This window comes from Nycticebus coucang, chromosome 9, assembly GCF_027406575.1.
Source record: "Nycticebus coucang isolate mNycCou1 chromosome 9, mNycCou1.pri, whole genome shotgun sequence".
In the NCBI taxonomy this organism is placed as follows: Eukaryota; Metazoa; Chordata; class Mammalia; order Primates; family Lorisidae; genus Nycticebus; species Nycticebus coucang.
Window position 1 is genome coordinate 81,790,019 of NC_069788.1, and position 15,153 is coordinate 81,805,171.

The following is a 15,153-nucleotide window of genomic DNA, read 5'->3' on the forward strand; positions in this document are numbered from 1 at the left end:
GCGTACACCAAGGAACCTCATTTGTTAACATCACCACCTATCTCAGTGGGATAGTCTGTAACACCAGAAGTCGTCACACTCACAATTGGCAGATATAGTTTTTCCAAAACTCAAATTTTGCTTCAAAGCCCAAATTTTATAATGGGCAAAAGACAGTGTCACAGTTGTTTCTCTTGAATTGATAAACTCACTTTGTAGTGTAGACTTTTGAGACACCATATGCCAAATATTCAAGTTTTAATAATTACAGCATGTCTGCCTTTGTTCTGTCAGTAAAAGTGGCTATTTCCAGGCCGGGTGCGGTGGCTCATGCCTGTAATCCTAGCACTCTGGGAGGCCGAGATGGGTGGATCGCCTGAGCTCATGAGTTCAAGACCACCCTTAGCCAGAGCTAGGCCTTGTCTCTAAAAACAGCTGGGTGTTGTGGTAAGTACCTATAGTCCTAGCTACTCAGGAGGCTGAGGCAAGAGAATTGCTTCAGCCTGAGATTTTGAGGTTGTTGTGAGTTGTGATGCCACAGCACTCTACTGAGGGTGACAAAGTGAGACCCTGTCTCAAAAAAAAAAAAAAAAAAAAAAAGTGGCTATTTTGGTTCACAACTGCATGAGAGCTTTTCTTCCAGAGGGCCACTGTCCTTCAGCATGCTAAAAGGGCTTTATGTGAACTTTGCCTTTCATCAAACAAAACTAAAAAGGTGGGCAGCACCTATGGCTCAAGGAGTAGGGCGCCGGTCCCATATGCTGGAGGTGTCGGGTTCAAACCTAGCCCCGGCCAAAAACCAGAAACAAAAAAAAAGAAATAAAAAGGTAAACACAAAATTGAGATTAAATAATAATTTCATGATTCATCAAGGACATTCTTAAGTCAGACCGGTGTGGGACTAGCTGGAGAATGTTGCCTCTGCACCATTCAGTAAATGACCAGGGCAATTGTCCACACAGTAAAAGAGGAAGACTACATTTTGGTCTTCTTATGAGATCATCACGGTGTTACAGACCCCTTGCAAGTAGCTCTGCAACTCCAAGGGGGCCACAGGCCACCTCAGTACTGAGGGCACCTCATGGCTTCAGAGTTCTCAGAAAGTGGTTATCAAATGCCACCCCTTGGTAAGCTTGATCTGCTATATAATGCTGGGGGGAAAAATGCTTAAATATACAGAAACTGTCTACAAATGTAAATACACACATGTGTACACCCTCTACTTCTTCCTTAAAGTCTACTAAGAATAAAAAAATCAGTAAGTTAGAAAGAATTTGGCTTATTCCCTAGAGTAAAAACTTCTATTCTCATAATTTTATAAAGTAAAATACTGTAATTAGAACTCACTGCTCATGAGTAACACATCCAGCAGACAGAAATCAGCTGTATTATAACAAGTTCACATATATCAACAACAAAGAGACTGATCAGTGTTAACAGCTCAAGCTATTACAAATATGATATTAATTACAGTTTAAAACAATAAGATAGAAGGTTATAGTTGAGATTTCACTTAGTTCAAATGCTACCTAATTAAAGCAACATCTGCATTTAAAAACAACTAAAGGGAAATGACACATGAGGTCACCATATTGAGGATTTATCACAGATATCTCTAACTTTTTTTTTGTGTGTGTGGTTTTTGACCGGGGCTGGGTTTGAACCCGCCACCTCTGGCATATGGGACCGGCGCCCTACTCCTCGAGCCACAGGCGCTGCCCAGATATCTCTAACTTTTAAAAAGAAAATTTCTTATGAATGTCACGCTAAAATTCTGGTCTTCAAAAGAATTAAAAAGTGAGGAGAAAGATTATATAATGCCGATTTCTTATTTTACTCGAGACTTCACAGGCTGAACTATGAGAACAGAAAGAGACTGAACAGGGACCAGTAAGTCTACTCTGAACAGGGGCTTGGACACTGTGCTTAGGATTCGCTTAGTAGGTAATTTTATACACAATCTACAAGCAGAACATAGAACAAACTCCAAGAGGACCGATGATACTAATTTCTTCCATGTTGTGAAATGCCAAGCAAAGTGTAAGAGATGAAAAGGCTCGGTAAATAGCGAGGCAGAAAGACATATGAGCTTAAAAATGAACACATATAGGTTAATACAGCTGTAGGAAAATGAAATAGATTGTGGTTAAGCTGCTGAGTTCCAAAGTGCCACATATGACCTGCAAAAGGGACAACCACCGCCACCACTAACACTTTGAGAGTCTCACAGCACTCCAGGTACCATTTTAAGCACTCAGCATGTATTAGCTCATTTAACTCTCGAAACACTCAAAGAGGTGGATCACATTTTCACTCTCATTTCATATTTCTTTCTTTCTTTTTTTTTTTTTTTGGTAGAGACAGAGTCTAACTTTATTGCCCTCGGTAGAGTGCTGTGGCATCATACAACTCACAGCAATTTCCAACTCCTGGGCCCAGGCGATTCTCTTGCCTCAGCCTCCCCAGTAGCTGAGACTATAGGCACCTGCCACAATGCCCGGCCATTTTTTTGTTGCAGTTTGGCCGGGGCCAGGTTTGAACCCACCAACCTCGGTATATGGGGGGCCGGCACCCTACCCATTGAGTCACAGGCACCGCCCCCATTTCATATTTCATTTCTAGGGACAGAGAATGAGTCTTATGCCTAAGATGGATCAGCTGGCTCTTGCTGGGTGTTGCACAGCTTCAGGCCCTGCCCTTAACCACTAAGCTCCTACCTCTCAAGTTCAGAAGGAATCTTGGTTTTATCTTCCTCTGTGCCTTAAAGGCAGCTATGCTTGGAAAAACCAAAAAAAAAAATGCCAATGCACAACAAAAAAGGCAGACACCACCAAAACACTTGTTTGGTAAGATGGTTCGACTGAATGCACAGCCACTATGAGTTAGCAACAGAGGGCCAGCACTGCCTGGCAAACTCAGACATAAAAGACCACTGCTCACTACTTATGAAACAATTTCTAAGTTATTACATTTCCTGTGCACATTTTTTGCTAAAGCAGAACCTTTTTAAAGATATTTCTCTCACCAGTGAAAACACATAAGAAACCAAAATAGCCCTATAAAAAACCCATTCTCAAATATTATGCAATAGTTTAAATCTATAAAAAATGTGAATGAATACCTGTAAATCTACTTCTCTAGATTCAACAACTGTTTATACTTCAGCATATTTTCTTTATATTTTAGCTATTTTTCTCTTTACCATCTTAAGTTGCAGAGATCACAATACTTCTAAATACTTCATTCTGCATTCCGTAAGAATAAGAACAGTCCCCCAAATTATAACACCTTTATTGCACCTAGAAAATCAACTATCATTTCACAGCATCCAATCATCATTCTGTACTTAACTTTCTCCAGCTGCACCCAAAATGCCTCTAATAGGTTAGATTGTTTTTTTTTATACATGGTTCTAATTTAGAGCCACTCATTGTTTATAATCATTGTATCGCTTTAGTAATTTTTTTTTTTAAATAGAAAGGGTTTTGATTTACAAGTAATTCAGGGCCTAAAATAAAACTAGATTTTATTTACTGTAGTAGTACAGTGACCCTGTGCACTTTAGCCAATGTCTTTCCAAGATTAAAAAGAAGAGTTTTTTTTAAAAGTACACATGTAGGATAAACAATCTTATTTTAGAAACTTTTCCACTTGGCGGTAAAACTTCCAGTGTGAAAAGGAAAGGCCCAGTGTTGAGCAATTATCTGTATCCACATTTCTAACCAGTCACAGTCACCTTGTACAGCTTTCCCATGAGTTTGGCAAGTACCATTCCATTGGTCAAATAATTAAGAAATACACTAGACAGCTATTTCTGAATGATTACGCGGATCATTCAATCCACTGACACGGACTGAAGTTTATAATCTAGGTGTTATGAGAGAGAACAAGTTCAACAGGATGTTCATGATTTTGTGAAGACAAGAAAACTAAGCCAATGATTATCACCTGGTACACTCGATAAGTCCAAGGGGACAGCAAGGAAGATTACTGACTTTCTCTTCGGTCACCAAGAATGAATGAGTATAAACTATTAACAAACTCCTAATCAAACCTGAAAGGAATTTGAACTCCAAATACTCAACTATATTATACTATACAAAAAAACAACGAAAATCAAAAGGTACATATAATGTCGGAGCTTTCACCACTATCTCAATACTGTTTGCAGAGAAAAGAAGATGAGCTTTGCTGTCAGTGTGAGGCTCAAACAGTGCTTTACTACATTCTCTGTGGCTCTGGGCTAAGGGTTCTCCCTCCTCTTCTAGAAAAAAAAAATGCAGATAATAATGCCACACAGTGCTGGGCAGATGTGAAGTGAGATCAGAGGCAAAAAGACATGGCCCTGGTTCAACGCACTGAAGATTCTCAATAAATGCTGCTTCCCTTTCTGAGCCAACCACCAGCAGCAGATTTGGGACCATGCAGCCGTGCAGAGGGGGCAGCAGCTCTGGACTGGGCCCAACAGGCTGGGTAACCTTGGAAAGGAGAAACACGAGGACTTGTCCTGCTCACTTGCCAGGCAGGACTGCTGGGAGGAACAAATAAATTAGTGTTTGCAAGAGCTGTACAACTGGCAAACTGCTGTAGGATTAAAAAAGAACAACCTTGCGATTATATTTGACATGTGGAACCAGAAGTACAACGTACCCAAAACCACCTTGTCTTTTTTTCTGTCTGTCCTTTTCCTGATTAAAAACACACCCTGGCTTGGGGCCTGTAGCTCAGCGGCTAGCGCACCAGCCACATACACCAGAGCTAGTGGGTTTGAATCCAGCCCGGGCCTGCCAACAACAACGACAACTACAAGCAAGTTGTGGCAGGCACCTGTAGTCCCAGCTACTTGGGAGGCTGGGGCAAGAGAATCGCTTAAGCCCAAGAGTTGGAGGTTGTTGCCACGGCACTCTACTGAGACATGGTGAGATTCTGTCTAACAACAACAACAACAACACACACACCCTTTTCTTGATGAATACCTTACCTCTTTATTTTTCTCATTTCTCTACACAACATATTTTAAGGAAAAAAATTCTAGGAGATAGCTTTTGCTGCAAGGCAAAAACCTACTAAGCATACATTACACTCAAGTTTAAGGATAAAGACTAATTAACAAAAAAGTATACAGACCTTACACAAACATACACTCCTCCATCCCTCCCCCCTCCCCAGAGAGTTATTACTTTGATTACACCACTAGGAATACAAAAGAGACTTTACATGCAGGTAAGGTTTAAGGGTGTATTTTTATAAAGTCACTTTACAGAGAGTTACAGTTACACACTAAATTGATGTCTATAAAGTCAAGATCTTGCTCCGAGCCGATGCACACTCAGAGAAAAAGAATCACTGGTTTGACCTTTTGAAGGGTCTTTCACATTTGGATATCATTTGAGTATTTTTTTCTTTCCTTATTTTTGGGAATGAAGGCATGGCTTTACATCATGTAGGCATGTTTTTGATTGAGTAGCCCACATGCATTGCGAACAGTTATTATTATTATTGTTATTATTATTAATATATGGTTAGTCACTAGATACTGTGCAGCAGGAAAGTAAAGGTCTGACTTTCATGTTTTTCTCTGAATTTTTATTGGCGACTCAGGAAGTACTGTGAGAAAATAAGCTTTCTCAAATAATCTGACCTCCATTTCTCAGGGAAAATGCGTTCACATTAAAAGAAAGATTTGCTCTCCAGCTTCCCACCAGGCTGAAGCTACTTCTGAGTCATCATCTGGTTAAGTTTACCAACAACTAGAAGGTGAGTGCTGTTAATAACTTTCCTGAGACCTAGGCTGAAGGCCAGGTGGAAGAGGTTCAAGACTGTCACCTCCTTTCTAGACACTAAAGTCTTGCTGGCCTGGCTGTCATTGGCTTAAACCCAGTTCTTGAAGCAAGTGTGATCTGGAAGGTGGGACAAAGGCCTGGCCACCAAGCTCCCCCTCCCAGCACCACACCAGCTGAAAGCCTACAGCTGACGAGTTTTATTATAATTCTTCATAGGCAACCAAAAATTCAAGAAATACTCTAAAACAAGGTTGGTAAACTATGGCCATGGGCCAAATCCAGCCTGTCACCTGTTTCTGTAAACAAGACTTACTGAACCACAGTTATGCTTATTTGTTTACTGCCTGTGGCTCTTTTTACCCACAAAACCAAAAATATTTATAATGTTGCCAATTCCAGTCTTAATCTGTATAGTCCAATACAGCAACCACTAGACACATGTCTATTTAAAGTTTAAAATAATTAATGTTAACAATTTTATTCCTCAGCTGCACATTTTCAGTGCTCTACAGTGGCTACCCTAGCGGACAGCACAGAGACATTTCCACCTTGCAAACAGTTCTCTTAGGCAGTGCTGGAAGTACAAGATTTGAGGCATTAAGCTAAATTAACAGCTATAATGTTCCGGTGTCTCTCCACCTACGAACAGAAAAGTTTACACTAAGTTTCAATAAATATGTCCCTTTCACACTTGAACTTTTCAGGATATGCTAATTTACCATATCAATTACAAACTACAGACTATTCGGTAGATGATAACTATTAAATCAACTGGGACTAACCTCAGTGTAGTGGTCACATTCACTCCCAGGGGACTGTCACCTCTGAAAGCTGAGCCATAGTACTTGCTCATGCTCCAAGTTAGGACCCTGCCCAGTATGTGATACAGATCAACCAATATTTAGAGAACGAAGAAGAAATGAACCCCAGGCACAACACTGTTATACTAAAAGAGACCACTGAACAGAACAGATAGATGATAGGGTGTTCGGAAACAACCACTATAGTAATCCTGTAGCAAAATGTTCTTTAAACAGCCTAAATTTCTATTTTAAAACGAGTTAAAAAAAAAAAAGAAAGATTCAAAACAGCTGTCTTGGTTTGGATTCTAGCTCTACCACTTTTGGGCTGTATGACTCTAGGTAAAGGACTTTTCCTTCCCTGTGTGTGTGGGTGTGCACACGCCCCCCTCACACCCCCGCCCTCACATTGAGTAAGCCAGGTAGCCCAGGGCTGAGCCCTCTGGCTCTTTCCCCTTCCCAGCATCATGACATCAGCACCTGCTCTTTCCGAAGCTCCCTCCCAGAGAGTTCGCCCTGGATCCCCCTAGTACCAGGGCTCCTTGGTGGGTCTCTCCCACTGAACCATTAGCTCCTTTGCAGCAGAGGCTGTAACTGAGTAATTTTTAATGATACTCAGCACTTGGCACACAGTAGCTGCTAACTGCATGTTAAACTAAGAATAAAAGCGCAGTAAATAAAACAAATTTTGTTAAATCTCACATTAACATGCTTGTTTCAAAAAGTCCTTCAGAGTAAATTAAGCAGTTCTTTAAGTTTTGAAGTTTGAAATTATCCCTACTGTTTGAATTAGAAGTTAGTCTTAGGTCTCAAAGGTTTCTCTTTCTTAAAAACTCAAACACTTCACTACTTTTTCTCTCCATAACAACCCATCACTTAACCAACAGCAAAAAAATCTATACTGCCTATAACGAGATCTTGGAATTAAAAAAAAAAAAAGCCAGTGTGGTTTAAGATGAAAATCAAGTGATTCTATTTCAGAATATATTCATAATTCAAAAAACCAGTCCATTAGGTTTCTAATAAAATCCAGAAAATTCACAAACCAAAATGATTTATTTACAAGATATCTTAAAAGTATAAAAATTACATTTTACATCTAATAAAATTACCTTATTGCTATCTAGTTGGTGTTTAAGAACTTAATCCAAGCAATTATATTTTATTCTTACACATTTTGTTTGTGTACCTAAAACACCTAAATGTTATCTGTAGTCAACATTTCCTTTTTAATTGGGAATATTAAAAAAACAATAAATTCATAGCCTGTCCTACAATTTGGTCATTGAGAATGTTAATTTCCACCAGTTTCATTGAAAGATAGTCTGGAGAGAAAAGCAACACCCATTTTACTCTGAAAGATTGAGTATTCGTGTGCTTTCATCCTCCCTGGGTACACCCTAGGATCTGAAAAATCTTGTCTTGCATTTAAGTCATAGAGGCTATATTAGTCACCCAGAAATTTTGCCCCCACCCTCCCTTAACACAGGTCTTTAAAGGAGATTCTGATAGTTAAAACTGTTTTGTTAGGCCATAGCTATGATATTATGGTTTTTAAAGTAATTTGATAAAGCTTAAAATCCATTTTTCTATTTTATCCAGTTCTAAACAAAAATTCATATATCTTAAAATACCAAAAATAAGTATGCTATTATCCTTATACCTATAGTTTAATATAACTACTACTGTTTTTAATCTGTTTGAACCCAAAATATGCATAAACTATAGGAGAGATAAACTATATTATTAAACTAGTGATCTATATACACATTGAAAACTTATTGCCATTTAAAATTTTAAAGTCACATGGCAATACAGAGCCTATTTAAACGCAAAAAATTTCCTAATATTCCGTGAAAAAGCTAATATTTCAAAAATTATGATCCCATAACAGATTTCAGTATTTCAAAGTACAAGCATATTTCTTCTAGACTCCATGACAAGAATGAAAACAATTCTCCTAAAGGAAGTTCTCTTCTAACAAATCCTGCACATTTTTTGACTGTAATTCATATTTAATTCAGAGATGTGTCCCCGACGAAACCTTTGCAGTATTAAGCAGCACAGATGTAACAGAAACTCTGCGTACATACAACTTAGCCGGCCTCAGTGGGCCCGCCTCTCCTTCCTACCCCACCCAATGTCTTCCCTGGGCAGTGACTTCACATCCTTTGACATCAGCACAGCTTTGAAAGGGGGATGGGAGAGCGAGCAGAAAGCAGAAAAACCAGCTTTGAACTATGCATGCAAGGCCTCTCTCAAGCCTCACATTCTGTAAGTAGTTCGTAAAATGCCAAACTGCAGTGACACACCCAACCTCCTCTGGTTAAGTCTGCAGCGAAATGGAGTGAATTCTGCTCGAAAGGACTTCCTGCTTTTCTTATCTGAAGCACAATAGCCATTTATTAACTACCCACGGAAGGTTCCAATTCAGTGAAACACACAATAACTTACCTCGAATATGGAGAAGGGCCACGGGCTGGAAAGGCCCATTGGAGTTGGCCGCATCCACCACCATCCTGCTGCCCGCTTTATTACATGTCAACATCTAGACTCCAGCGGGAAAGGCAATGGACTCCTTAAGGCAAGAAACCAGCCTCCATTTTAGTTAAAAAAAAAAAGACAAACTGAAGCTCTCTGCAGCTGGAGGGAACTGGCTGGTTCGTGATGTCAGCAGGCATGAAGCTCGCTGATTGGCCGGAAGCTGCAACTTAAAATGACACTAAAAAAAAACTGCAAACGGAAAAAGCGTTCTGTTTGGCTGTCAGTGTGCACTAAAAGCTTGGACATTTTCCGGCTTTCTGCAGTCTTCATTTCTCAATAACTTTTAGGCAAAGATCCCATCTATTAGGGGACAGGACTGAAGGCCACAACCTTGGCCAGACTGTAAGCAAATGATTCCGAGAGAGCTACTAAAAAAAGCATGTGCGTATAGTTGGTGTGAACTTTAACTTTGGTATTTTCCCTAACTGGTACTCCAAATTCAATAGTACTTAGCCTCCTGTATACCGTCTTCTTGCTAATTACCTTAATATCTGCATCAATGTAGTACTCTGGCAATCCAGTTTTTAAAAGCAAATGGCTATTCAAATATTATACAATTCCAGTTCATTAGTGTGGACTCTTGTTCAATTTCCCTCCTACTTACAGGGCAAATTATGAATTTGTAATCCCCCAACACTGCTTTTTCTTGAGAAATAAATTATTTTTTCTGAAAAATTAAGTTTAGAAAAATTATAGGAAAAATGAAGCTGCTTTATATTCAACAGCTAGACAGTGCTACAACTTAAGGTGTTATTCCTGGGCAACAGAGTAAAAGAAAAAAAGCATGAAATGCAGTGTGTTTATTTTTATATCATAAAGATGGTGACATTAGATGCTTCTAAGTTTTAGATGTTTTGTTTAAATTTAAAATTAAAGATATTTTGCCGGGAGTGGTGGCTCATGCCTGTAATTCTAACACTCTGGGAGGCCAGAGAGTGGGGGTTCGTGGCTGGGTGCAGGGGTGGATTACTTGAGCTCACAAGTTTGAGACTAGCCTGAGCAAAATTGAGACCCCACTTAGGCAGGAGGATTGTTTGAGCTCAAGAATTGAAGGGTGCTGTGAACTATGACATCACGGCACTCTACGTAGTGTGAGCTTGAGACTCGGTCTCAGAAAAAAAAAAAGAGCCCCCTGCAGAATTTCGGGTGGGTGCCATAGTTCAGTGGTTAGGGTGCCAGCCACATGCTCTGGGGCTGGTGGGTTCAAACCTGTCCCAGGCCTGCTAAACAAAACAAAAAAATAGCCAGGTGTTGTGGCAGGTGCCTATAGTCTCAGCTACTAGGGAGGCTGAGGCAAGAGAATTGCTTGAGCCCAAGAATTGGAAGTTGCTGTGAGTTATGACACCATAGCACTCTACTTGGGGTGACCAAGTGAGACTCTGTCTCAATTAAAAAGAAAGTAAAAAATAAAAATAAAGATGTTTCACTTATTTTTATGGGATTATTATTAAAAGCTACTATTCGGATCTTGATTTCCCATCATCAAAAGAGGTTAATGTAAAAAGTTATTCTAAGGAGAAAACCATCATTTCTGAACTGGAGTATCACAGGGTCCCTTGGGGCTGAGGAAAGTTGAGATGATTTCTTACAAAAAGAAGATAACCAGTAGCTCCAAAAGAAAAGTGAAAACTATAAGCGAAATGTCTTTGGCAGGAAAACTGAAAAAAACTCCTCACTTCTTTACACAAATAAGAAAGTTTGTCCATACCGTGGCTCCTCTTTTTAAATAAATTTCTCTTACAACCCTGGCTCATTTGTCCCACTTAGGAACAAGAATACAAAAGCCCTTTAGTTCCTAAATAGAATTCAGAATAGTAAGGAACACCTGACACAAACGGATGCGTGGTTACAACTGGGGCTGAGCGCACACATTCCATACACCAATGTACTGTTACAACTATCCAGGGTGCAGGGTAAGATGTAAGAATGTAGTTTTGGGCGGCGCCTGTGGCTCAGTGAGTAGGGCGCCGGCCCCATATGCCGAGGGTGGCGGGTTCAAACCCAGCCCCGGCCAAACTGCAACAAAAAAATAGCCGGGCGTTGTGGCGGGCGCCTGTAGTCCCAGCTGCTTTGGAGGCTGAGGCAAGAGAATCGCGTAAGCCCAGGAGTTAGAGGTTGCGGTGAGCCGTGTTACGCCACGGCACTCTACCCGAGGGCGGTACAGTGAGACTCTGTCTCTACAAAAAAAAAAAAAAAAAGAATGTAGTTTTTACTGTATCAATAGCCATTATAATAAACAGATAAAAGTAAACCAAGCCCCACCCTTGCCTCCCATTCCCTGGAGCCAAAAGACACTGCTGGATTCCATGGCTGGCCATGAGACTGTTTCTTTTCTTTTCTTTCTTTCTTTTTTTTTTTTTTTTTTTTTTTTGAGACAGGCTCACTCTATAGCCTACAGTAGAGTGCCAGGGAATCAGCCTAGCTCACAGCAACCTCAAATTCCTGGGTTCAAGTAATCATTCTGCCTCAGCCTCCAAAGTAGTTTGGATTACAGGTGCCCACCAAAACACCCAGCTAATTTTTCTATTTTTAGTAGAGACAGGCTTTCACTCTTGCTCAGGCTGGTCCCAAACTCCTGGGATCAAGCAATTCTCCCACCAAGCCTCCCATAGAGTGAACAGCAGCCAGCACCCAGCCCCATGAAACTACTTCTAACTGAGCCTTGGGGAGTGGGTGCCACCTGATGAGGCTTCCCAACCCTTAAGCATTGCTGTCACACCTGCTCTGGTCTGCTGCTACCAGTAGCAGAAAAGAGCATGAGCTGTCAGGCAACATGAATCCAGACCCTGCTGCACAACTGCCTCCTGGGACTTTTGCGGATGATCCCTAGGTTGTGTTTGAGGAGGGCGACCATTAACCATGGACTATAACTACGAAGTCATGTTCACCGCCACTCACCATCACCTCCTTATCCAAGGAGTGATGCCAGATGACTCGGACACAAGTAAGGAGTCCAGAAGCAGATCCTTACTACAGATCTGGGCTTTCAAGAGACAGAGACCTGCCTGCCAATGATTCAATATTTCATACAAGATGAGATGGGAAAATATGCCTATCCTAAGACTATGCTGATAAGCTGGAATAGAGGGAAAGACTTCTAGAAGGTTTATATATAACATGCAGAATTAAAAGCAAAGAAAAAGCGAAGACACTTTTTGATGTATTTTTCCTAATGATCTCAGATCAAAGAATCTCTACTTTATTAATGATTTTTCCCCATGCTCTTTTGAAACCTTATGCATACAAAGTAGTTTTTAAAGAAGTCTAAAAATATGATCAGGCTATCACTGATAAAGCATACTCTAAGATACAAATAAACAAATAATATAGAGAAAAAAGGCAAACAAAGATAAGGTATATTTCTGAATTGGAAATATAAATACCGTAAATATGCTGATGTTAATTTTTTCCCCAAATTGATTTACAGGTTTAAAGGATTTCCAATGAAAATTCAGGTGGGCCTCTTTATTTTTCTAGGTACTTGACAAAACAATTCTAAAGTTCACCTGGAAAAATAAAAAGCAAGAAGAATGAGAACACCAATGAGTCCTACCAACTCTAAAGCTGTATGAATTAACGACAGTGTGATGAGGCGTAAGAGGCAGGTTAATGGAATAGAAGCAACAGCCCTCAAACTGATAAATATATTTACATACATATAATATTATGATAAAGAATGAATCTCAAATCAATTGAAAGGGAAAGAATTAGATAACTCTTTGGCAATCTTAGGGCAGACAGTTGGTTAACTACACGTAGGAAAGAGTCAATTTAAATCTTTTTACCTCACACCAAAATAAATTCTAAGATGCGTTAAACAGTTAAATAAAAAATAAATCAAGGTCAGGCACTGTGGCTAACACTTGTAATCCCAGCACTTTGGGAGGCTGAAGTGGGAGAATCACTTGAGGCCAAGAGTCTGAGACCAACCTAGGCAACACAGTGAGATCCCCCTCTCTACAAAAAATAAAAAAATTAGCCAGGCCTGGTGAGGCATGCCAATAGTCCCAGATACTTGGGAGGCTGAGGCAAAAAGATCATTTGAGCCCAGGAGTTAGAGGCTGCAATGAGCTATGATGATGCCACGTACTCCAGCCTGACAGAGTGGGACCTGTCTCTTAAAAAAAAAAAAAAAAAAATCAAAACCACACTCCCAAATCCTCATAGCTTTTAGAAGAAAAGGAAAGCAGGTTATCAATTTTCAAGCTAAAAAAAGGACATTTAAAAACCCCTGAACAAATCTCTAAGGGATACTGTCCACATTAAAAAATTACAAATGTCTGTATGTTCTCTCTCCCCTAAAAAAGCAAGTAAAAGGAAATATAAATACTATAAATGCAAGAAGTTAGTATTATTACTATAATTGATTAGAAAAACATTGAGACCCCCCGTGTTTAAATGATTTCATAAAATTATAAATGATCAATGATTATGTCAAAAATATTTTTTTAACCTAGCAATCTTTTAAAATGGTAATTACTCAATTACTGGTAGAGGTATGATGTAACCTTGCCAAGAAAATCTGTAAGCTGTTGTGATCCTTTCAGAACATAATTTGGAAATACTTATCAAGATTCTTTTTCTAAGTAATTTTACTTCTGAGAATCTATTCTAGAAATGTAATAGTCACAAATGAGCTTTACATTTCTTAAAATTATCATTTAAAAATTGGTGCTGAAAATACATAAAACTTACCATTTTAACTATTTTTAAGAATGTAGTTCAGTGGCATTAAGTATGTACATTCACGCTGTTGTGCAACCAACATCACCATCCATCCACAGAACTCATCTTGCAAAATGGAAACTTTATACTCATTAAACAGTAACTCACCTTTTCTGCTTCCCCCCAGCCCTTGGCAACCACCTTCTACTTTCTGTTTCTGTGAATTTGACTATGCTAGAGACTAATACAAGTGGAATCACATAATGTCCTTTTGTGACTGGCTTATTTCACTCAGCATAATGTCCTTAAGGTTCATCCATATCACAGCAAGTGTTAGAATTCACTTCCTTCTTAAAGCTGAATAACAGTCCACTGGTGCATAACAATAATTGTTTATTCGTTCATCTGTTGACAACATTTGGGCTGCTTCTACCTGTAGGCTGTTACAAATGATGCTGCTATGAACGTTAAGTGTACAAATATCTGTTCATGGCCCTGCTTTCAATTGTTTTCAGTGTATACCCAGACATGAAATTGCTGGATCTTGGTAGTTTTGTTTTTAACTTTCTGGCTGCACCATTTTACATTCCCAGCAACAAAGCATAATGGCTCCAATTTTTCCACATCCTAACCAACATTTGTAATTAAAAAAAAAAAAAAGTAGTAGCCATCCTAATAAGTGTGAAGTATCTTACTGTAGTTTTGATTTGCACTTCCCTAATGATTAGGGGCATTCAGCCTCTTTTCATGAGCTTATATTCTTTGGAGAAATGTCCGTTCAAGTCCTTCACACCTTTCAAAAACCAAGTCGTTTCTGTTGTTGTTCCATATATGTATTAGGGTTATTATCATATACACAACTTACAAATATGTTTGTTCTTCCATTATGGGACATGCCCTTTCACTTTGCTGATTGCATCCTTTGCTGCACAATTTTAAATTTTGATGTAGTCCACTTGATCTATTTTTACTTTTGTTGTCTGTGCTTTTGGTGTCATATCCAAGAAATCACTATCAAATCCAATGTCAAGAAACTTTTCTCCTATGTTTTATTCTGAGAGGTTTTTTTTTTTTTGTAGAGACAGAGTCTCACTTTATCGCCTTTAGTAGAGTGCCGTGGCGTCACACAGCTCACAGCAACCTCTAACTCCTCGGCTTAGGTGATTTTCCTGCCTCAGCCTCCTGAGGAGCTGGGACTACAGGCGCCTGCCACAACGCCCGGCTATTTTTTGTTGTTGTTGCAGTTTGGCCGGGGCTGGGTTTGAACCCTTGGCCGGAACCCTACCCACTGAGCCACAGAAACCGCCCCTCTTCTGAGAGTTTTTATAATTTTAGCTCTTTTTTTATTTCTTGGATCCACTTTGATTTAATTTTTGCATGTG

At 39.5% G+C, this 15,153-nt stretch overlaps 1 protein-coding gene across 8 annotated transcripts in view; it reads right to left on the bottom strand.

Moving 5' to 3' along the window:
- PPP2R5C (protein phosphatase 2 regulatory subunit B'gamma) overlaps positions 1-15,153 on the bottom strand; it is a 157,818-nt gene that overhangs the window by 102,955 nt on the left and 39,710 nt on the right. Inside the window, exon 1 of one of the 8 annotated variants that reach the window (XM_053601599.1) lies at positions 9,017-9,253. The exons of 5 other annotated variants lie outside the window; for them this stretch is intronic. In XM_053601599.1, the coding sequence (XP_053457574.1) occupies positions 9,017-9,110 (94 nt within the window). In that variant the 5' untranslated portion in view covers positions 9,111-9,253. Of the gene's footprint in view, positions 1-9,016; positions 9,254-15,153 lie in introns of those variants that run through there. 2 more of the 8 variants (XM_053601600.1, XM_053601601.1) reach the window with 2 other exon arrangements.